This window comes from Hyperolius riggenbachi, chromosome 11 (genome assembly GCF_040937935.1).
Source record: "Hyperolius riggenbachi isolate aHypRig1 chromosome 11, aHypRig1.pri, whole genome shotgun sequence".
NCBI classification, from domain to species: Eukaryota; Metazoa; Chordata; class Amphibia; order Anura; family Hyperoliidae; genus Hyperolius; species Hyperolius riggenbachi.
In genome coordinates this window covers 213,103,181-213,128,453 of record NC_090656.1, presented here as the reverse complement: position 1 = coordinate 213,128,453, position 25,273 = coordinate 213,103,181, and the positions used below count along the sequence as shown (strand labels likewise).

General features: G+C 43.8%; 1 protein-coding gene across 4 annotated transcripts in view; it reads right to left on the bottom strand.

Moving 5' to 3' along the window:
* TEAD1 (TEA domain transcription factor 1) overlaps window positions 1-25,273 on the bottom strand; it is a 248,592-nt gene that overhangs the window by 62,032 nt on the left and 161,287 nt on the right. For 2 of the 4 annotated variants that reach the window (XM_068260967.1, XM_068260970.1), the window contains exons 4-6: window positions 22,788-22,852; window positions 15,487-15,549; window positions 15,335-15,397 (exon numbers count right to left, since the gene is read on the bottom strand). In XM_068260967.1, the coding sequence (XP_068117068.1) occupies window positions 15,335-15,397; window positions 15,487-15,549; window positions 22,788-22,852 (191 nt within the window). The remainder of the gene's footprint in view (window positions 1-15,334; window positions 15,398-15,486; window positions 15,550-22,787; window positions 22,853-25,273) is intronic. The other 2 variants (XM_068260969.1, XM_068260968.1) reach the window with 2 other exon arrangements.

Here is a 25,273-nt window from a genome sequence, read left to right as displayed (position 1 = left end):
GGTGTGATTCCTGCAACCAAATAGATCAGCAGAGCTGCCAGGCAACTGGTATTGTTTAAAAGGAAATAACTATGGCAGCCTCCATAGTCTTCTCGCTTCAGTTGTCCTTCAAGTGTTTATTTGAAAGATGAAGCTTTAACAGCAACAAGATTTAAACAGATATATAAATCCAATTGAGAACTAGTATGTGCAAATTGCAAAAATTATTAAATATAAATGCCATTCTAATGAATTCTCTGGCCAGTGGCGGATACCCCAGTGATGTGATCAGTTTGTGGTAAACCAACAGGGCTAGGCCTTGGCTTCAAACAAGCTGTTTTTATATCCAGTACAAGGGAAATGGTCTATGTAGCAAACTTTTCAGCCAAATGGGTGTTACATGTAACCCGGCTCCCCTATCCCTATGTGCACTCTCTCAGTGAATGATCACTCAGCCACATGTGCCCCATTCATTATCTATGGACACTGGTTACATGATGGTGAACACATCAAAGCAGTGGTTAGCAGGTTTAACTTTCAGGCAAATGACCATGCTGGTAAGGCTTGCATGCTTGAATGGGCCAAGCCACTGCTCAGCAATACTTGACTTATACCGTGTGTGGCACTGCCCCCTCCCCCGTACGGCAGCGACTTCTGCCTTAATGTACACCTTTCACTTCCCAACACGTGTCAAACTAAGCCTGGAATTATTCTCAATAGCACAGGTGAAATTCCTTTGTACAAACTGTTCCATCGTTGCTTGGAGACATGGACTTTCTGAATCTGTCATTATTGTCCGGGTGGAGATCAGGGGAGTCGAGATACATTTTAATCTGCCTTAAGCTGGCCACTAACGATACAATCTTTTTCATCCAATCTTACCATTTCTATGTAATATAAGGTAACTGCCTAAATTATCTATTCAATATATCACTCAGTTTACCCTTGTACTACATAGATTCTGTAATATTGGATGAAAAAGATTGTATCATTAGTGGCCACCTTTAAGGTGCCCATACATCAGGCAGACTGACCATGAGAGAGATCTCTCCCGGGATCTAAATCTGATCAAAGAGAGCTCTGTAGGCTGCTCATACACAGCAGACTGGCTTCCAATAGATTACAGCATGAAACATATCAGGAATTGGCCTAGCGACACCGCCTACACGGCCAACCCCCAAGTGTTATTTGTTCCCCCCAGTGACCATGCTATGTATATTCTCACTTGTCTGCTGGTGCAATTCCCCGTCTCCTCCTCCAATACCGCGAGTGCCAGTATCAACTGGCACATAAACCACCTGGTGTGTGACATCACACCCACGCCTGGTTCCATGTGATACAGGCACTCCCGGTAACGGCAAGCACAGGGGTGGCGGTACACAAGGCTACGATTTGGACCCGGCCAGAAGGCTGTTGCTTACATTGGTCACTGCCACAGCGTAAGCCACTAATGTGCTGCATCCGATCAAGCACATGCGCGTGAGATTTTCCAGCATATCCGATTGATGCCTTTGACCGATTTAGAGCCAAAATCAATCAGGCAGACATGTTACGCTACAGATTTTCATCCGTTTCAATAAAATTATGGAATCAGATAGTCAATCGGCCGCAGAATCAATAGATGTATGGCCACCTTTACTCTATCACAAGGTCCATGCTGAGACTAGAAAAGGTATAGGTCATTTGTAGTGAACGATCAAAGTTAATGAAAGTGTTAAAACCGCTGCTAAATAACATCATCCTCAACCAAAGGAATGTTATTTACATATTCAGAAAGTTCCTGTATCTAGGCAACGATGTGGTGTTTGCACACAGTAACTTCAGCACCACAAGTCTCCAGTCTTTTGCACCACTAGTCCTAACTTAGGTTAACACAGGTGAGGAAGTGACAGGTTTGCTTTAATTCTGCGCTCCCTTGTGTAGGGTGCGATAGCAGAAGCTGGGGTCACAGATCAAAGCCAACAGCCAAACACTGTGCCAAGCCAAACTGAAGTTGTGAACTGGGGGGGTGTCAACTTACCATGTTTGTCACCTGGTACAATATAAATAGTTAAAAGATTGGTGTAAGACAAAAACGAAACATTGCCCACAACTACTTAGTGAGGCGATAAAAAGCAGATGGCCAAACTCTACCACAGTAGCTACAGTTAGTGCTGTCCATTTATGAGACTCCTTTATAATAATGCAAAAACAGTTATTTCAGACATCCCAAGGCAACCAATCAGATTTTAACTCTGTATGTGTACCGTTATTTCAAGGCCAACTATGACCAGATGTGTACAAATACCACAAAAGTTTATCATGTCGTTCCATATGCCATCTGAATGGAAGACCGTACAAGAGGTAATTTCTTATCAACATGACTAAAAAGAAAGGATATAATATATCAGGTCCGTTTTAAAGGGAATCTGAAGTGAAAATAAACATACAATATAATGAATTGTATGCATAGTACAGCTAAGAAATAGAACATTACTAGCAAAGTTATGAGTCTCCTATTGTTTCCAGTTCAAGAAGAGTTAAGAAACTTCACTTGTTATCTATGCAAAAGAGCTTCTCTGAGCTCTCCGACTAATTTAGTCAGAGAGCAGTACAATTTTCTGAAGCACTTATACATCAAATAAGAGGTTACTGTGGGGAGGTTCTGCTCTGCTTCATAGTTTAAAATACTCAATGTAGTTTGTAAACTGCAAATATTAGAGAATGATGCAAGGTTATAAAAATAAAATAAATTAAAAAAAAGCTATATAACTGAAAATAAAAATATGAGACCATTTTCTCTGCTAACGTTCTACTCATTATCCATACTACATATACAATTCATTAGATCATGTTATTTTTTCGCTTCAGTGTCCCTTTAAAGGGATACTGTAGGGGGGGTCGGGGGAAAATGAGTTGAACTTACCCGGGGCTTCTGATGGTCCCCCGCAGGCGTCCAGTGCCCGCACTGCCACTCACCGATGCTCCGGCCCCGCCTCCGGTTTACTTCTGGAATTTCTGACTTTAAAGTCAGAAAACCACTGCGTCTGTGTTGTCAAGTCCTCGCTCCCGCTGACATTACCAGGAGAGTACTGCGCAGGCCCAGACCATACTGGGCTTGTGCTATACACTCCTGGTGACGTCAGTGGGAGTGAGGACACGGCAACGCAGACGCAGTGGTTTTCTGACTTTAAAGTCTGAAATTCCAGAAGTGAACCGGAGGCGGGGCCGGAGCATTGGTGAGTGGCTCCGTGGGTACAGGATGTCTGCGGGGGACCATTAGAAGCCCCGGGTAAGTTCAACTCATTTTCCCCCGACCCCCCTACAGTATTCCTTTAAGCAAACTTCAAAATGAAACAGCATAACATTCTAGCTAGACCAGGCTTTATGTATTGCAGGTGCCTCCATGCTCTCTAAGGTTAAGCTGTCAGGATTGTCAGTGTTTGTTAACCAAGAATGCTGCCTGCATGCAGGTTCCACATGGTGCCTGCCAATCCCTTGTTCTCTGAATCTGCTCCTGTCACTCAGTGATCCCTATGGATTGCAGGTGCTAGCTGAATAAAGGCCTTGCTTTGGACTTGGAACTCTACCTTCCCGCTATTTACAAACCCGCTGACGGTGCCCGAGTTACCAATAACGCTGCTCTTATTAGTTTGTGGATAACAGAAAGGGGTGGGACAGAGCGCCAAGTGAGCAGTTCTCTCTCTGGTTTGCACCTGTGATCCGTGGGCTGCTTGGGTACATAGGAAAGTGCCTGAAGGATTGCAGATTGTTGGAAAGTTTTTTTTGTTTTTTTGTTACATTAAAAATCTTGAAAGCGTCACTTTAAAGTGGTATTGTCATCAAATTTCCTACATAGCCTAAAGCATTAAAAACAGCATAAAAATTAACAGCTAAAACCATCTGACTGGTTTTAAAGGGTTAAAAGTTATGCTTTACACTTTATTTAGCAGCTAATTGATAAGCCTGCCTTTGCATGGCAGAATTATCAGATTGCGCTGGAAGTGTATACACTGTGTAAACAAGGCAGAACTTTATCTCCTTTATTTGCTCACCAATTGCTTTTCTAGGAATACATTTGACAACTAGTCCTGCAGCTAGTAAGGATAATGCTAAGTACACGATACAATTTTCTGGCAGATTTACCTGCCAGATCGATTTTTTGAAACATGCAACATGTCCAATCTGAATTTCGATCGATTTTCCAATCGATTTCCATAAAGGTAAACAGAAATCGATCGAAAGTGAGATTGGACATGTTGAAAAAAATCCATCTGGCAGATAAATCTGCCAGAAAATTGTATCGTGTGTACCTAGCATAACAGTCAGCTTCTGTGATGTGCAAATATGCATTCAAAAGACATCAGAGCAGCCTTATAGCGTTTCATATTCATTTTTTACTGTTTTCAATGTTTTAAAGTTTTTTTTAACGACGATACTACTTTAACCTCTAGCCGACCGCGTCACGCCGATGAGGTGGGGATTTGCAGGAGATCGCGCGCATCTCCGCTTGGATGACGGAGCTTAGCTCAGTCATCAGTCTCCCAGCAGCGATCACCTCTAGGTCTATTTAGTCTGTACAGCACTGCGATTTATGGCAGCGCTGTACTGGACACAGCTGTGTGACACGGCTGTCCCCCTGGGATGCAGAAGAGCAATTAGCTTTCACTGGCTAAAGCCTATGACAGCCGATCGCTGTCATAGGCTGGCGACGGGAGGGTGGGAGGGAGAGTTAGTACGTTAAAAAAAAAAAGGGTTTATTTATTCAAAAATAAATACAATAAATATTTATAAAAACAAAACACAAACATCCTGGGAGCGATCTTTACTCACCAACGGAAAGCTATGTTGGTGGGCAGAAAAAGGGGGTGGGGGCGAAATCACTTGTGTGCTGAGTTGTACGGCCCTGCAGCAAGGCCTTAAAGCTGCAGTGGCCTATTTTGTAAAAAATGGCCTGGTCATTAGGGGGTACGGTTGTCAGACAATATCAGCTTCTAAATATCCCCATAGACCACAACTCCAGTCCCCGATGGCCATATCCATGCTGGTGTTTAGGGTGGACTGATAAACGTGTTCTGGTTGATGAACTACATCTTTCCTGATTTAGTCCCATCAATTAATTTTAGCTGTTCCAACAATGTGCAAGGACCTCGGCCCTTGAGGAACTGCAGTTCACCATCCCTGCCATAGACCCCAATGAACCTTCCAACAAATAATCCAACCTCAAAAATTGTCAATTAGTGGCCAAGCTTTCGGCTGCCTGTTGGACAGGTTAGGGTAACCCATCAATTAGACACACAGGCAATGTGGTAAACATCCACAGAATTAAGTCAGAGATGGCTAAACTGTTACTGAGGATACAGGCTTTATTCTGGAAATTTAAGAACGCCTTATTGCTAAAGTACATTCGCACTTTCTAGAATGAGTCTGGATGCTGATGGTCTACCACCCTGTGCAATTCCTCTGCATTTCAGAGTCTCCCTGGGTGCTCTAATAAAGAACTCAAAGTATGACATTCCAAGAGGAAAAACCATCAGTGGAGTGCAGGGCGAAACATTTTTTAAGTTTAAAGAGACTCTGAAGCGAGATTAAAACTCGCTTTTTACCTTATATTTAACATGGGCATGTTTGCCCCAGCTAAAACGCCGATATCCTGCGGCAGAACGAAGGGTGTTTACCCCCCAAATCCGCCCCTGCAAAATCCATGTGAGTCTATCAGCGGCGGATCTCCGCCTCTCCCCCGCCCCTCTCAGTGAAGGAAGACTGAGAGGGGCGGGGGAGAGGCGGCGATCAGCGCTGATAGACGCGCTGAGAGGCAGGGCTGCGGCCATTAGTCCTGCCTCAACAGGAAGCGATCACCGGACACCACGGAGGGGATTTGAGGGGTAAAGACCGCGGGATAGCGGCGTTTTAGCTGGGGCAAACATGCCCATGTTGAATATAAGGTAAAAAGCGAGTTTTAATCTCGCTTCAGATTCTCTTTAAGCTCAATGGGAAAAGAAGGTTTTGTTGGCCTACTAAATTCCATGAGCTGACAATCAATTGCTGATAAACAAAGTTGCCAGTAAATTAAGCAACGGCTCATGACTGACTCTGCTAATGTCACTTTCATTTCTGGTTAAACCATGGACCATGATCACAAAAAATGTAAATACAGGTGTAAACATACAAATAAGAACTTCATGTCTCCCCAATTGAAATGCACTACAAATTACCTTTTCCTGTTACTTTCATTTACAGTAGGCAGTAAATTTATGACAGATCTGACAGGTTTAGGACTAGTCCATCTCCTTATGGGCGATTCTCAGTTTCTTTTTTTTTTATGCTTTATAAAAGCACTGCATGGAAAGGCTCTATACAAAGATGCCGGCCTCACTATTCGCAGCACGCTATTTTAGCAGTTGGACTCAATCACTGATTAGAGATTTATTCATATGCCACTTCTATCTCTAAGGCGACTTTTTTCACATTAAGTGAAGGAAGCTACAGAGCTTCTTTAAAGGAATACTGTAGGGGGGAGGGGGAAAAGGAGTTGAACTTACCTAGGGCTTCTAATGGTTTCCCGCAGACATCCTGTGCCCGCGCAGCCACTCGTTGATGCTCTGGCTCCGCCTCCGGTTTACTTCTGGAATTTCGGACTTTAAAGTCTGATAAACACTGCGCCTGCGTTGCTGTGTCCTCGCTCCCGCTGATGTCACCAGAAGTGTATAGCACAAGCCCAGTATGGTCTGTGCCTGCGCAGTACGCTCCTGGTGACAGCCGAAGCGAGGACACGGCAACGCAGGCGCAGTAGTTTTCAGACTTTTAAGTCAGAACTTCCAGAAGTGAACCGGAGGCGGGGCCGGAGCATCAGTGAGTGGCTGCGCGGGCACAGGATGTCTGCGAGGGACCATTAGAAGCCCCGGGTAAGTTCAACTCATTTTCCCCCGACCACCCTACAGTATTCCTTTAAAGGCTAAAAGGTTTGATTGATGTGGAATTCTGGTTTTCAAGTTACAGTGAAATCCCGGTTATCCAGAATTCAACTAACCAGCAAAAATCCTCAGCAGTACTTACAGTGAAGGCAAACTCTGCAGGCTGTTTGTGGGCTCTGTTGTGCTTACCGACTGGGTTCCCCGATAGTTAATATACTTCAATTACTGTTTTTTTTAACATTTAATGCAGAGCTCATGATACGTTCTGTATATACAGGATATAATACTGTGTTACAAGTGAAACTCAAAAAAAATAAAATATTGTGCAAATGTTCATTTATTTCAGTAATTCAACTTAAAAGGTGAAACTAATACATGAAATAGGAACCCTTTGCAGGCGTTTTGGATTAATTATCCTGAGACTGAGCCTAGAACACTAACCACTTGAGGACCACAATGTTACCCCCCCCCCCCCCCCCCCTTAAGACCAGGCTATTTTTTTTACTTAATTGGCCACTGCAGCCAAGCTGCAGGGCCGTACAATACAGCACACTAGTGATTCCCCCCCTCCCCCCCCCCACCAACAGAGCTCTCTGTTGGTGGGGTCTGATCGCTCCACAGTTTATTTTTCTTTATAAATATTTATTTTATTTATTTATTAATAAATTTGCCTTTTTTTTAACTTCTCTTCCCCTGCACCCTCCCTCCAGCCAATCAGCGTGATCGGCTTCAGCCTATGACAGCCGATCACTCTCCAGCATATGGAGGGGACAGCGGTGTCACACGGCTGTCCCCAGTACAGTGCTGCTGCCGATCGCAGCGCTGTACCTGTAAATAGATGGCGATGCGCGTGATCTCCTGCTAACACAGCACAATATTCTAATGGTCTGAAATTTTGATTTTAAGGTTCACATAAGCTGTAAGCCATAATCATCAATATTATATTTTGCTTGGACTCAGTCTATTACTTATATTGTGGTGCCCATACGTGGTATAATTTTTTTCATCCAATCTTACCATTTCTATCTAATATAAGGGAACGGCCTAAATTATCCTTTCAGTGTATTCACCTAATTTACCCTTACACTAAATAGAAATGGTAAGATTGGATGAAAAAAAAATGTACCATGTATGGGGCACCATTAGGTTCACATTTTAAAGAGACTCTGAAGCAAATAAAATTTGCTATTTTTACCCTGTATTTCGCTCCAGAAGTCTCAGCAGAGGTAAACCGCCACATCCCCGCTGCAAAACAAGGGTTTTGGACCCCCCAAATCCCCGGTGGCAATCTGGGCAGCGCTCCCTGAAAGAGGCAGAGCTTTCTGCTGTAGCTCTGCCTCTACTGATGTCAATCGCCGCCTCTCCCCGCCCCTCTCTCTTCCTTCACAGAGAGGGGCGGGGATAGGCGGAGATCCGCACGGCGATTGACATCAGTAGAGGCAGAGCTGCAGCTCAAAGCTCTGCCTCTCAGGACAGCACAATTCACGACCAAGATGGTCGTGGATGTTTGCCCGGGGGTTTGGGGGGTCTAAAGCCCTCATTTTGCGGTGGGGATGCGGCGGTTTACCTCTGCAGAGACTTCTGAAGTGAAATACAAGGTAAAAATAGCTAATTTTGTTCGCTTCAGAATCTCTTTAAGTTGAATTACTGAAATAAATGAACTATTACACGATATTCAATTTTTTCTAAAATCTGTAAAGACAATCTGTAACAAAAAAAAAAAGAAAAAGAGCCCCAGGGGTTACTTACCCGGAGAGGGGGAAAGCCTCTGGATCCTAAAGAGCCGGTGCGCCCCCCCCCCCCCCCCCCCCCGGCTATCTGGATCCAGCACTGGCCGCTAATGCGCAAGGCGACAAGGAGATCCTTGGAGAGGGTCCCATCGCCAGATCCCCTCTACTGAGAGTTAAATGTCTGCAGTGTTCTGAAGAAGGGGACCCTGTGTGGCCTGGAAACAATTGCCAAAGACTGGTGTTTGACACATGCATTTGATAGAATAAAAACACAACATTTCTGCTCATGTGACGCCCTGTGTGCTAACCGATCCTTGGACTTTCATATTGTACATGGTGTGTTGCTCTGCACCCAACTTATATGGCAAGGTGTTCCTCTCCAAACGTACCTACTTCACCCCTCTACTGAGAAGGAAGGGGGAAGCCTCTGTAGGATCTAGCGGCTTCCAGGGGTTCGCTTCTTTGTTACAGATTCTCTTTAACAAGAGTCTCAAACAACCAGAAAGCACACTTATTCGGCATCAGATGATCCCCGTTAGTGCCAGATAACCGAGACTCTACTGAATTATTCTGATCGAGTTCAGTCTCCCCATGCCCTAGAGAGTTCTAAAGCAAAGTGCTGCCTGTGTCTGTTGCTTGTGCACTGATTGAAAACGGGTTGGTTGGAATTTCCCTTTGGCTAGAGGGCTACAGCACTAACAGAAGAGCATCAACCATTGTCTCAAATAACCAAAGCCTGATTATCAAAGAAGGATCTGATTGGTTGCCAAGGTCAGCAGGAACAGATCTAACTTAACACACTGTAAGAACGAAGGCACGCTGAATGAGCCGCGGCAATAATCTACAAACCCTTATGTGCCATTGAGGCCCGTGCCACAAAAAGCTAAAGAAATTAGCGGTACCCGAATGTGCATTTCTACCGAGACTCTCTCTCTACGTTTAGTCTGAAGTGTGATCAAACAGAATGAAAGACTGGAAATAAATACATTGCCTACTGCTTTTTATACTCCTCGCAATCAAACAGTCACAGGGTAACATCTACGTTTGCTTGGCTTAGTCTAAAAACACTCAAAAGAACACTTGACACAATGATATAACAGACGACATGGGGAGAAAAGAACAGATATGGAATAACGAACAAAACAGAGCTGAAACATTTTCTTAATACCTTTTTGCATTAACAAAAGAAACCAATTCCAATAAACTGATAATTGCATCATGAACATAAATAAGAGCCCAGAAATCTGACTAGCAACAAGGACTTAAACAGTTACCATTATATAAGCAGAGTTTCCCGTGTTAACAGTTAGAAAACTCTACTTGCCTTTCAAGGTAGCCATTTAGTGATTTATAGCCCTCAGCTCATTAACTTCTACACCAAACTGGAAGGCTCTACCAAACCCGAGCACTTATCCGAAATGAGCCGTACCAACACGAGCTGGTTGTCAGGGGATGTGCCATTATAGGATACTTGCTGAAGCTGGTAGGTATCCATGTCAGCACCCCTTTAACAATCGGCCTCGGCAAGGCTGTGCTTTACAAAAACCTCTGAAAGTTAATGAGCTAGAGGCTGTAATTCACCGAAAAGTCTCCTTTTGTCAAGTAAGCATGAAGAGTTAAACCCCCCCCCCAAAGGAAACTCGTCCATCAATGTCTATTCTTCCCAACACAATTTCACAATTCAGTATGGAGTGAAAGAAGTCTTTGCATTATAGAAGCACAATCTTTGGGTGGGAGAGAGATTGGGGGTGGAGGTGGGGAGCGACACAAATGGATAGAAATGATAGTCTTTTGATAGGGCTCTATTGAGAAACACAATTTGGTGGTCCCAAAACAACAACATGGGCAGCTGGGATGCCATGGAAACGCGACACAAGCACAGGGTCTATACCATTGAAGAGTCAAACGTCTCCAATCTTAGAGGAGTCCTTCACCTGTGGTTGTCCACTTTATGAGTAACTGCAAGTCCTGAGACCTGCTAGAAGTTACAGTAGCCCAGAAAATAATGTCATGCCCCGTGTTTCCATGGCTGACTTGCCTGTTCCGCTAAGCAATTACACTTCTGAAGGAAGAAATATAATTTCTGTTCCATAAAAGGCCAGCTCTCGCTCCATTGTTCCCCGGTTCAGCGTTGTATTAACAAGGCTGAATTAAGCAACAAAAGGTGACTATTTCAGCCTGGCAATGGCTCGGGCGATGGGAAGAATGCACATTCAGAGGTGTCCTGACTCGCTGCCTAATGACTAGTAATTAGTCCATCTTATTGTGCTTCCCCAATGCTCAAGACTTCATTCACATCAAAAGGAATTTTTTTCAAAGCTTTCACCATTGCTCATTGAACAGGAAAGTAGGGAGAGAGAAAAGAGCTGGACTATATTTAGCCTCGTCTGATTGTCATCAACATTTCTTGTGCTTAGCTACAGAATAATATGAATCCAGGACACTGCTGTGGGCCTATCTCTCTCCTATCTTGTCTGAGAGCTGAACAAGCAAAGAGAAATGAAAGGGTCACGAAAAAAAGCCATTCCTAGCTGCAGTTTGCTGGTGCAAAAGGGGTTAAACACAGCTTTCCGTGGGTCCTGCTAACCTCTATTTTTTTTGTATTTAAAATGTAGACTGGCAGCATGCTTTGGCTTAGGTACAGCCAACTGGTTGCAAGTGTTACTTCTGAACAAGAGCCGCGACCCAACGCATGCTGAGTTATGGACGACAGTGGAGACCGCCGACAGGGGATGCAAGGCCCATTACAGAAAGATCATATTCTTGTGTTATCAGTGGGGCTTGCCTACTAACTCAACTGCTCAGCCAGTGCAGCTGCTGTACAAAGCCAGCCACCAAAAGAGCCATGCCCGCCCGCCCGCCAGCATGCTGCCCAACACACACGGGTGAAAAATGCTGCAAATCTTTCGCCGCCAAGCAGTTCTGCCATGGAAAGGGTTAGTAAAGCTGGCCGTTGACATAAGACAGCGGTCACACAAGAGAGTGTAATCCAACCGCAAAACGGCTGCATCAACTACTGTTGTAGTAACAGTCACAGTCTTGTTCACTCCCTGGCATGGTTATGCCATCTGGGAGATTTTGTTGACACCCCAGCATCATTCTCGTCTCAGGATAAACATGAGCAAATGCTCAAACTTTCCAGCTTCGCTGTTAACCTAGTTATAGATCATGATCTACCTACACTCAGGTGCTGTGAGGCTTGACTGCAGTCTAGGCAGGAACAGCTAGCTTGGCCAAGTGGTTCCTTCATGTTCTATGGAAGAGCAGAGCCAATCATAAGCGGCTAGCTGTTCCTCCTTCATTTATAAAGCTACCAGGCAAAGCTCTCCGCCAAGTACTTTTACCCAGAAGGACTCTGCCAGATGGATTTGCTGGGATCACACAGATCATTGTATGACCTGGATGAGAGGTGTAGGACTGGGTGACTTATCTTGAGTCCATAGGAACTATCACTCAGAATTGGCCATGTTTGTTGCTACCCACAGTGATGGGCTCACGAGTAGTCATGAGTCCTTATGGACTCAAATTTGTGATTTAAAGGAGGCTTAATTGCCCCAGCTGTGCGGCTGGATGACGAGGGGTTAGTTACCCATAAGTCCGTCGCCCTCCCTGTGCTCCAAACAGCTTGCAATCATCCTATTGGACGTGCGCTTAGTGCACGTAGTGAGGCTTGCAACGCGTTCAATAGGACGCGTGTAAGCTGTTTGGAGCGCAGGGAGGACTTATGGGTAACTAAACCCTTGTCATCCCGCCGCACAGCTGAGGCAATTAAGCCTCATTTAAATCACGAATTTGAGTCCTTAGGGACTCATGACTACTTGTGAGCCCATCACTGGCTGCCCATAGAGCATCACTGGTGGAGATCTGTGAGTACTAGAAAGTGTCAGCCCAAACAAAAGTGACACTTCACTTAAAAGGTTGAGTCTAGCGGGTTGGGTCACCTGCTGGCTTTATGCATTACTTTAGGACCTCGGTGTGAGATCACACCAGCACAGTTCCTGGTTCTGTTCCTCATCACCTGACTCTTCCTGCTGTAGACCACCTCTATGGTGGCCATGGCAGGTCTGCAGACCTGGAAACATAGTCCCTGAGCGATACATAAAACCCTTAAATGGTTTGGCTCTCTCTAGCATCCTTCAAAACACTAGTTTTGGACGAACTGACCTTTCATAGAAGACTGAGACCAAACATGGCTGACTGTGTTTGACTTGTATAGTAAATTTTGTTTTCTAAGTGTGGTTAAATGTCCTAAAATGCAGCTCTCCTCAATTATCCCTTTTACTTGCATTGTTGGCATCAGCCCTGGCTTGTCACTCCCATTGCTTATAGTAAAAAACAAAAAATAATAATCAAGAAACTGACTAACCCACACTCAGTGTTTGTTGCAGTGCTGATAATCTCCAGTGCAGAGTGACATCTATCACCAGGAAGGGCAGAAAGAGGACGTTAGAAACCGGAATCAGCACACACTGCTGCTTGTTTACTATAAAGTATAGGCCGAGACAAGGGATGGTTTCTTACTGTACATACTGAGTCTCATGTGTCATGATTATCAACACGGGCCTAAAATAAATGTCAGTATGTTTCCTAGCAATGGTCAGGGTCCCCTTTTAATATATGATAAACACTAGTATAAAAGTGCTAAAACTAAGCTGAATTCGGGGTCACAGACAGGTTCCTGCTAACCTCCCGTAAACAATACCGGTACAGTACCAGAGTCTCTATACCAAGCCAGGACGCTATGAGCAGGGGGTATGTATTGTTTTCCTGTGAGCACGCCCATTTTCTCTCACTTCTCAAAAAACATACTGATAGGTTACATGGTTCTCTTTAATATTGGCCCCAGACTGTGGTAGTGGTATTATGTCATGAGCCCCTCTGAGGGACACTTAGTGACATCAATTATTTAATGTACTATAATGTACTCTGTAAAGTGCTGTGAAAATTGTCTGCGCTATATAAATGTATAATCAAAAGCGTTATCTAATCAGCTCATATTCTCACTGTGAGACCGATTCCATTTTTAGCTATAGGAAGAGGGGGTAGTGTACACAGACCTTTGAGTTCAATCCAGCTGTCATTTTAAGGTTATAAGCATCTCGACTGTACTTAAAGCGGAATATAACCCTGCATTTCAACTTTGCTCTAAAACAATATTTACAGCATATTATATGCAAAACGCATTTTTTTATTTTACTAGACCAGCATTGGAAGGGTTAAACACAGAGGTTTAAAGTTCCTTGGAGAGATATGCAGAAGTTCAGATTGTTACATTCTATTTAGTTAAATGTATCTATTGAGAAATGTTACACACTCTTTGGCTGTCCTCCAGCTCCTTCTCAGTCAGAGACAGTGAGTCACATTCAACACTTTATGTAAACAAAATGTATCTATGTCAGCTTCGGATGCGTCTGCAGAAATCTCCAGGAACTTTAAAGCCCTGTGTAACCCTTCCAATGCTGGTCTAGTGAAAAAAAAAATGCTGGTTGCATATAATATACTGTAAATAATGTTTTAGAGCAAAGTTGAAATGCAGGGTTATATTCCGCTTTAAAGTGCAGTTTGAAGTGGGTTGCTCAGAGTTTCCAGATGTACATGGACTTTTTTTCTTCAGTTCAAGCACAGGATGACAACAGGAACAGGACTGAACTCAATGTTCAGAGTACACAAGTCTTTAAGATAAGGACAGTAGCCACACTGCAAAAAAGTAATGCGGTGACTACTTAATAAATACATAAGTGATGAGAGCGTAGTTTAAACAACCACTATTGTGAAACATATTTAAAACACATTCATATAAGATGTGCATTTGTCCCAAAGCAGAAAGCACAACAAAAATTTGTCGGCATCACTTACATAGGTATTAAAAATCGGACAGATTTTGGGCTAGTTATCTTCTCATGGGGGACTCTCAGTGCTTTCTTTTCTTTCAAACTCAGTTACTGAATTGCAGCTGCTCTGTTCAAATGACAAACAATCAGCAAATCAGTAGGAAGGACGTCTTTGCATAGATTCTTGTCCTGAGAGTACTTTTGCAAAAGAATAAAGAAAATACTGAGAATCCCCCACGAGGAGATGGACTAGTAAAAACCTGGCAGATCTGTCAGATTTTTATTTTATTACCTACCGTAAGTGAGAGCAACAGAGGATAAAAGTAATTTATAGTGCATTTTACTCCAGGACAAACGTATATCTTATGTGTATGTATTTTACACTGTTTCATGATAGTGGTACTTCAATATATAGGTCAGGTGCTCTTGCAAATTTTCAATTAGGAAATACTTCACAATAGGGATAAAATTTGAACGCTGGCCAGCGAACTATCCATATATGTGTATAGAATAAGGACCTGGTGTGACAAACAGAGGATCTGGACCCCCCCCCCCCACCTCCTATAAGCACCTTCTCTTATCTACACCAGCTCTAATGGATCTATAAGTGGCAAAGCACCTCACTGGCTAGAGATCTGCTCATTAATCCCTCCCCCCCATTAATTGACAGCTCTTGACGTGAGGCCTGGAAACCTTTGGCTAAAAAGTCTCCGCAGACCGTTTATCACAGCGACTGCTTGCAGAGAAAAATAGTAGAGGAGGTATTAAGAAACGTAAACAGCTCTGACATGCAGGAAAACTAGGTTACAAGGATCGGAGCACGAAGCATTCACCGGTCACCCTGGGAAACAGGAAGTGAGATGCATAGCAACCACAAGCCCAAAAGCAGAGAAGCGCATACCTTCAGCTTGGAATGAAAATCACGAGATTTCCTTCTGGCAAGAACCTGAATGTGACTAGACACCTGCAGGGTGGGGGGAGGGAGGAAAACAAAGGAAAAAGCCTGTAACCATGGAGATGAAAAGCCCTCGCAACTGGGCAAGCCAGACGTACCTTTATGGCGGCTTGGATTTCTCGAACTTTCTTCCTTGCTAAGACCTGTATGTGACTAGACACCTACGGGGTTCAGATTTAAAACAAAATAAATAGAAAAAAAATGATTTTTTGACCTATATATCTATTTAACTATGGCCTAGTTGGATGGGGACACCTCCAGGGGTGCTGTGACTTCTGGCACTACAGGTTAAATACGGCTGCAAGGGTCAGCTTGCTTATATTAAAAGCGGTGGAAGAGACAACAAAAAAAATAATGAATAAAATAAAAAAAACAACAACTATATTTTCCAATGCAGATAGATAGATATGGAACTGAGGGCGTTTAATTTTTTGCTTGGAAATTAATCTAAGGTAATAAGCCAAAATGCAGATAAAAAAAAATGCCATAGATAGTCACAGTTACTAAATTGTAAAAAATTAACAAAAATAAAAAAAAATTGAGTCTACTATAATGGGAACACTATTACGGTCTCCAAATCAGATCTAAACTACATCTAGTTATACAAACATACAGTGATCCAAGGAGTACTATTTTTTTGTCTTTAAATACTGATGACATCATGTCCTTTTTAAAAAAAAATATATATGTTAATCTTAAATTCATCTTTATTGCCCCAGTTCAAGCTTATATTGTATGAATGTATTCTGAAAACTTACTTTTTATCATTTAAAATATTTCGTTTTTGCATTAAAAAAAGATTAATAAAAGTCAAATCACCTGGTGCACCAGTTTATTGGTGTCCTCGAGTGCTGGTCAGCGAGGTGCAACTTTCACAGGAATAGTATGCAGCTTGATATCAAATTCAACAGGAAGTACATTTTGATTGGTCCAATTTCAAGCTGCATAACACTTTGCATGAAATTTGCAAACAAGCTGGAAATATTTGCATCTCATCCACAATTTCTAGTGTCCATCTCCTCGACCCCTTTACTAGCGTGCCTATAAATTTTCATTTTCTACTCCGCACTAGAAAACAGGCTAGTTGTAATGACGCAAACTCATGTGACCACCAGAGTGGAGCAGGGAGATCTGTTTAACCACACCCCTTGCCTATGCAATGCAGACACTGGTTATGTCGTTACGTCACCGTAGAGGGATGGGGAGGGTAGAAAAAAGATCCCCAGGTCCTTAACATCAGTGGGATTAGAGTTTAGGACCAATAAACTAATGCATCTGGTATTTTGAATTTTTAGCCAAACTAATACATTTCACTTAAAAAAATGTATGTATTACAAATAAAAAAAATTATTGACCACTTAATACATTCATTAAAACAAAATCTGAAATGGGACTTTAAAGTTTGGTATGAATAAAAAGGAAAAAAAAACGGGAGGCAACACTTGATTTTTATATACGAACAAAGGCTTTATTGCGTCTAACTTCTTAATGGTCTAATCATTACTCTATATAACCTCTTATTTAAATGAATGACAGAGCCGCTATTGTACATACTGTTCCAACCGTATTATTAAGATATTAAATACTGTACATTTTTATTACGGCATATTAAAGACCAGGATTAACGCCACAGTGCATTAAATCCAAGACCAACATTGCGATATATAATTAGAAAAACAATATAAGTTTTATTTAGCATTGAGGGCTCGTTCTTGTTTATCCACACACAGCTGCACACATTTACAACAAACGTTATTGGAGACATTACAAATCCATCCAAAACTTACATTTAAAAACAACGTTATGTGCGGGTTAAATTCCATTTTATTTGTTTAATCCGCTGTATACTGCTGAACCTCACAAATTCTAATATGTATTACTGAAATACTGTAAATAGCCTTTACCCCACACTGTCCCACTCCTAAAGGTCCATACCCACGGGCAGATTTTTCTTTTTGTGATTTTTGCAGATGATCGTTCATTTTTCATGATATTGTGCAACCATTCAACGATGGATAAAGACGGCCGGTGTACCGCGACAATCGTTCATTTTAAAAGACCCTTATGAAAAATCACATAGCAAATGATCATTCAAATTTTCGCTTAAAGAGACACTGAAGTCTTGAAAAAAACATTTTTATTTAAAAAATGTGTTTAACATGATTGTCCTAACTAAACCGCCACATCCCCGCAGCTGTAATCTATCTAAATCGACCCCCCCCCAACTGCCCCCTGCAAAATCCACGACTTTCTTTGGATTTTGCTGCCCTGTGCGCTTCCGTATGAGGCAGAGCTACGAGCCGCAGCTCTGCCTCTACACGCGTCTGTCAGCGGCAGAACTCCGCCTCTCTCCCGCCCCTCAGTGAAGGTTTACAGACGTGCTGAGAGGCAGAGCTGCGGATTGCCCCCCGGGGAGTTGGGGGGGGTTAGATAGATTACAGCGGCGGGGATGCGGCGGTTTAGTTAGGACAATCATGTTAAACACATTTTTACAATAAAAAGATGTTTTTTTACGAGACTTCAGAGTCTCTTTAAGTCATTGGACTTTAGTGAAAATTTGTGCGATCATTTAAAAGATTGTTTGCACCCCGTCATTTACTTTTTGTGTTCTGCGATGCTGAAAGATGGATCGGGGACAATCGTTCCTTGGGGGAGTTTCCCACCATCCATCTTTCTGTGGGTACTAATCTTAAGACCCCGGCCCATTCAGAGGTTGGGCACCCCCTGTCAGAGCCACCAACATTTCCTAAGTAAGGCTGTGGTGAGACTGAGGGTTCAAAAAGTTGGGTTTCCAATCATAAACATTGTAAAACTCATGCGGTCATATGATTGTAAACTGAATGTGGGAAACAAAAAAGGTATTTTCAGTTTTGTTTTTTTGTTTGTTCTTTAAATAATACTCGGTATAAATTTGTGAGCTGTTCAGAAGATTTAAGGTGAGCTGGGGGAATTAAACTACACGTATGGAATTCAGCTTCCAAGACAAATTTGTGGAATCTGGTTGTACCAACTAACGAACTAAATGCAGACAAGCTTGAAAAAAATACACATCTAATCTATATCTTATAGACCTAAAAAGTTACCCCCACATCTGAACCCTAAATTAAAGGGGTTCTGTGGGGGTTTCTGAGGAGAAAAACTGCCACTTACCTGGGGTTTCTATCAGCCCCCTTCAGCGGTAATGTCCCACGCCGTCCTGCTCCCATCCGCCGTTCCCCGCAGCCGGCACCGGGCTATTATTCGTCTGTCACACAGACGACTAATGCGCGCCGCCGCTCCTCCGCTCGCGTCATCTGAGGCTTACTGCGCAGGACAACGGTTTCTTGTACTGCGCTTGCGCAGTAAGCTTCCGATGACGCAGGCGGAAGCGAGCGGGTGCGCGGCCACTGTAGCGCAGCCGCAGTTGGATCCCATGCCGCGCTAGACCGGGGCCGGCGGCGGAGAACGGCAGATGGGAGGACGACGGCGTGGGACATTACCGCTGCAGAAGGCTGATAGAAGCCCAAGGTAAGTGTCTGTTTTTCTCCTAAGAATCCCCCCACAGAACTCCTTTAAATAACCGGGATTCTTTAAATGTATCAAAATATATTAATATATATTTCATTAAAAGATACCCGAACTGACATGTGTATGTACAGTGCCTAGCACACAAATAGCTATGCTGTGTTCCTTTTTTCCCTTCTCTGCCTGAAAGAGTTAAATATCAGGTATGTAAGTGGCTGACTCAGTCCTGACTCAGACAGGAAGTGGCTACAGTGTGACCCTCACTGATAAGAAATTCCAACTATAAAACACTTTCCTAGCAGAAAATGGCTTCTGAAAGCAAGAAAGAGGTAAAAAGGGGATTTTACTTATCAGTGAGGGTCACACTGTAGTCACTTCCTGTCTGAGTCAGGACTGAGTCAGCCTCTTACATATTTAACTCAGGCAGAGAACGGAAAAAAGGAACACAGCATAGTTATTTGTGTGCTAGGCACTGTACATACACATGTCTATCTCATTATGTCATATGTCACTTCGGGTATACTTTAATGATGGTCACGCCTAAGTGCTAGACCACACTACAAGAGCTTTTTCTAAGTGCTTGTGATTTTACAATCTCTTACTAATGTAATGCTATGTGTTGTGTGGGTTCTCACTTGAGCGATGTGATTTTATAAAAATATCCCATAGCATTGCATTAGCTAGAGCTTTTGCAATCGCTAGCGCTTAAAAAGCTCTTATAGTGTGAACCAAGAGAACTCCTGGAGAAGCATGTGATCAGTTTCGCCAGGCAATAGATATGCAAATCTCTGATTTGCTAGTCATGATCATGTGCTAATGCAGTATCGCAGCCAATCAGAGCTTTGCAAATCTATCAGCTGATCAAACTGATCACATGCTTCTACACGAGTTCTCCTAGACATGGACCATCACTAATTTAGACCCCCCAAAAAGTGCATTTTACAGAAAATGAGAATGAGCTTTTGAAACATGCTGACTGAGAATGAAAGCATCAAACATAACAGCTTTAGTGCTTGTGTATTTAATTTCAAAACAAGGCCTTCTATACTACATAAAAGAATCATTTAAACCCACAAAACAGCAAGAAATTATGAAAGATGTACAATAGGATGGAGCATTAGCAGTGTTCAGCCTGTACCAGTGTGGGGCTTTTTTTTAAAAAAAGGAAAAAGTGTTTGAACTTGGCCCCAGTAAACCATTAATGGTTAAATCGAGGCATTGTTAGGGGGTCAAAGGACGCTCTTTCACTCTTGACTAATTGATTGAAAAAGAAGCCATGAGTTGGGGGCTTGGCGCTTACTGCTGACTCACCAGCCGCTTTCTTCTGGACTCTTAACATTCTAGGCATGCCAATGTGAGGGGGCATTGTTCCCAGACAACATGCCCTGTAAACACAAGACAAGGAGGGGAGGGAGAGGAGGAGGAGGAAGAGATGCTGGCAGGTAAAGCCAAATATACACTTTAAGGGATTTCTAGGTTAAAACCCAGCATAGATGGTAATCATCAACTAGCTCTACACTTGTGCAGAGCAGAGGCAGCACCACATGTATATATAAACAGTTCCATGCAGAAGGAAGGAGGGATATTGAGGGGGTAACAACACGGGTGCGCAACTTCTAGGTAAGTATGAGCACAATGGTCTGCTCTTTATTAAGCAACCCACCGTGATAAAATTGATCAGTCATTGGGTAATAAAAATTGGATGTGTGCATTAGGCTTTAGACATGGTGAGGTATTTACTTCTGGACAGGTATTAGTTATACTGTACATATGAAGGGATGGAAAGGCAAGAGGGGCGAGCTCTGAGGAGACACCGCTGAATCACAGACATAAAAACAAGAACTCCTTGGGGTATAGGAAGCAGTTATTTAAAGGTTCCAATGTAACAAACGAGCTCAGCTGTAAAGTCTAGCCATTAGGGACGAATGTGTAAACCACTCAGAGTACGGATTCATTCACAGCCTTCTGTGGAACGGTGGATAGGTGGTTAGCAGTCTGCAGTAGAGTCACTGCTTCAGTTCCTGGACAGGATGCTAGTTGCACCACTAATCCATAAGACTTTGAGTGAAGCGGTAGGTTGATTGGTCTATACATTAGTATAGCATACAGCAAACTGCCACAGCAATAAATGACAAGACACAGAACATTTATATTGTGCTTTTCTCCTGGCGGACTCAAAGCGCTTTAGGGTTGCAGCCCGCAGGGCCCAGGGCTATTAGGGATCCTGAAGTGTGATCCATGGAGACCCAACCTCACAGGACATCAAGGGTCTGCTGCTAACATATTGCTGCTACAGAGTTTCCCCTAAAATAAGACCTACCCTGAAAATAAGGCCTAGCTGACGGACGCTTTGGGGGAGGTGTGTGGTCTCTAACCGCACCTCACTTGTGGCTGCATCCCCCTTTGTTCCTTGTAACTTCTCCAGTGTAGCGGCGGCATAGTATGGATGCTGGGAGGGCGCGCTTTGACCCTCATGCTGATGCTGTACGCAAAACACTAGGTCGGTTCTGCCCTGGCACTCCCCTCTTGTAATAATCATTGTGCGCTTGGAACGCATCAGCCAGGCGCACACTGATCATTACAAGAGGTGAGTGCCAGCGCAGAGCCGACCTAGCGTACTGCGACAGTAGTGGCAGTGTGAGGGTCAAAGGGCGCCCTCCCAGCATCAATACTATGCCGCCGCTACACCAGAGTTACTTGGAATGGAGGGGGTTGAGGTGCGGTAAAAGACTACACACCTCCCCATACACATAGCATCTACCCCCCCCCAAAAAAAAAAAAGCCCTAGCACATATTTCTCCCTGCAAAAGAATGCAAGTCAGTGTCTTATATCCGGGGAAAGACGGTAGATATCACAGGACACCTTAAGAGGTCTTGTGAAGTCCACGCCTACACAATATTAGATGGGTTTATGGATTTGGCTTATCAACGTATACCACAAGGAGTTCCGTCGGTGGGCTTCTGTAATGCTGTCCCTAAACACCATCAATGTACGCCCATACGATCCAGTACTGCTCCATGCCATGGATGACATTCTCCAGTCACCACTTAGTTTCAGAATTGTGGTATTGTCTCGCACACACTAAAGGATCAAACCTGTAGAGTGAGTGCTACAGCTGGAAGAGGGATGACATGCTCTATGCAATGTCCAAAAAGTAAAGAGCTGGCACATCCAAAGTAATTCTTTATTGGTTCCATGTGAAAGCATAGGGCCAACGTTTCGAAACCACATAGGGCCCCATTATCAAGGCAAGATTTGCTCACAGGCAACAACCTGTCTGCAGTCGTGTAAATACTACAGGAGAAGCAGGGAGTCAGGGTCCTCAAAACATTTGCACACAGCAAAGTGTACCCAGGAAGCGGCAGCAGCAGAGTACTGCGCGCCGCCAGCTGTTACTCTAGTAAGTTTGGGGATCTAGTCTAGTAAGCCCGATCTTACTACAGTAACAGCTGGCGGCGCCCATTCCGCTGCTGCGCTTGCTGGGTACAAATCGACATGCTCAAGTGTTTTGAGGACCCCGACTCCCTGCTTCTCTTATAGGAGTATTCACATGGCTGCCTGGGAGCAAATCTTGCCTTGATAAAGGGGCCCTGCGTGGCTCCAAAATGTTGGCCCCATGTTTTTACATGGAACTAATAAAGAATGACTTTGGATGTGCCAGCTCTTTACTTTTTTGACCTTTTAGCTTCAGTGGAACTGTGGAGACCCATGAACTGGAACATGCACTGAACCCTAGAGGAACAACATTTAGGCAACATTCTGAGCAGCAAACAATACCTAGGTTTTAATTTGCCTTTTAAACAATGGAAAGCATTAGCCCCCCATTGTGCACATTACAAATTGCAGACAAGAACATAAGATCACAATGCCAAACATAACACTGTAAAGTATTACCTGTTTCCTGGTCCGCGTTTTGCCTGTCCGTAATTTGATGTATCTAGCTATCAGTTCATTCCTACCTGCAATAAAGAATAGATAGGTTCAGTGTATAGGAAGACTACAGCTCAGCTGATAATACATGAACATACACATATAAAGTTCATTTAACAAGTACATCTAGTGCTTGATAAACAACATTTATTGTTCCTTTTAAAATAAAATGAATGCAAAACCTTAAAGGGAACCAGAGAGGAATAGAGCGTGAAAATATAAAAAGCTTTCATACATACCTGGGGCTTCCTCCAGCCCCATAAACCTGGATCGCTCCCACGCCGCCGTCCTCCGCTTCCTGTATCGCCGCTACCGGGTCCCCTCACTTCCGGCAGACGCGTCCAATTGTCCGCATCACAGGGGCTCCCTCCATACCCTTACGCATGCGGCTGCGCAGTAGGCAGCCACAAGCGTAAGTGTATGGGAGGGAGCCCCTGTGATGTGGAGAATTGGCCGCAGAGGACGGCGGCTTGGGAGCGATCCGTGCGTATGGGGCTGGAGGAAGCCCCAGGTATGTATAAAAGCTTTTCTTTAATTCTCTCTGGTTCTCTTTAAGTGAAAGTAAGCTAACAAGATAATTGCATGTATAGTACAGATGATACATAGCACATGGGCAACATGGAAAAGAGCCTCATATTTTTAGTTTAAAGGCTTAAACTGTACCAGAGACGAGTTAAGTTTAAAATTTTATACATACCTGGGGCTTCCTCCAGCCCCATCCGCACGTATCGCTCCCACGCTGTCATCCTCAGCCAGTCTGAGCAAGCTCAGTGCACTCTCTCCGGCGGAGAATAGTACTGCGCCTAGTGTAAGTAAGCCAGGTGCCAAATTTCTGGTGGCCCCCAAAGCTCGCTACAGTTGATTCCATGTGCCCCACAGGTCGTAGCTGGGGTGCTGCAGGTGCCATCAGCAGTAAAAGGCACCAATTAAAAGCTGCCACTGTGCCAGCAGCAATAGCCATTAATTAACAGCCGCCACTGTGCCAGCAGCAGTAACAGCCACTGATTAGCAGCCGCCACTATGCCAGCAGCAGTAACAGCCACTGATTAGCAGCTATCACTGTGCCAGCAGCAGTAACAGCCAGTGATCAGCAGCCACCACTGTGCCAGCAGCAACAGCCATTAACAGCCGCCACTATGCCAGCAGCAGTAACAGCCACTGATTAGCAGCCACCACTATGCCAGCAGCAGTAACAGCCACTGATTAGCAGCCGCCACTATGCCAGCAGCAGTAACAGCCACTGATTAGCAGCTGCCATTGTGGTAACTGCACACAGTATATGGGTTAATTTCGATGGAAATGTTTTGACAAAATGTTACAAGCATAGTGTACCCAACGGCAATCAACAAACATTGCGTTTAAGTTTGCTAGTTCGGCCACCTAGCATTCTCAAAAACGGCAATATGGCTCTTGGCCTAAAAAGTTTGTCCACCCCTGTCCTGAAATATGCGCTACGGATGACATTAGCCTTTACATGCCTGCTGCTCCTCTGACACTGACTAATATGTCATGATGTGGGCAAAACTATGTATAGCATTACATGAGGCAAACAACAGAACTGGTATGGATAATGTACATTGTTGTCCTTTGCTCTGTCTTGTCATCTGACTTATGTTAGAACCTTCTATAATCAGATGGAGCGTAGCAGCGCGCCTGACGGCTCCTTGTCACCTAAGCCTGTGCATATAAAAGGAAGTGGCAGGGTAGACACAACACGCTCTGCTATCCAGGAAAATATCAAGGGATCTGTCTGACAAGAAGCTGAGCCTCCCGGGGTACACTGTACAAACATGCACTGATCTGTCTGACTGCACAGCGGTAACGCGATACACACTTATTGCATAATACACCTGCAGCACAACCCCTGCTTCATACCTCAATGTACCCGCACCTCCTGTACCTCTCCCGCGCTCAGGACAGACTTATGTAACACCGCAGTGCAACACACCACATAACATCAGCACCTTATCAGCAATCAAAAGGACTATGCCAGATTTTGTAACCATTTACACAGCGCAAACTATAGGGATATGGACGCTGCCATACTTATTTCCTTTTTAAAAAGTGAGCATTGGCTGCCGTGCTGATCCTCTGCTTCTAATCCCAAAGACCCTGAACAAGCATGCAGATCAGGTGCTCTGACTGAAGTCTGACTGGATTAGCTGCATGCTTGTTTCAGGTGAGTGATTCAGACACCACTGATGCCATATAAATCAACAGAACTGGTATTATTTAAAATAAAAAATATGGCAGTTCAGGGGTAAAGTGAGTGTGTTAAATCCAACCTGCATCTGCGCATTATGACCAGTCATAGACCTGACAGTCTGTCTTCTAGGTCCTCACTCAATGGGCTTGATTCACTAAACCGTGATAACTCATATCACAGCCACGCTAGCGTTTTTGTGCGCAAATCCACGATTGTGTGCAAAACAATTGCGCGTGAAAACGCT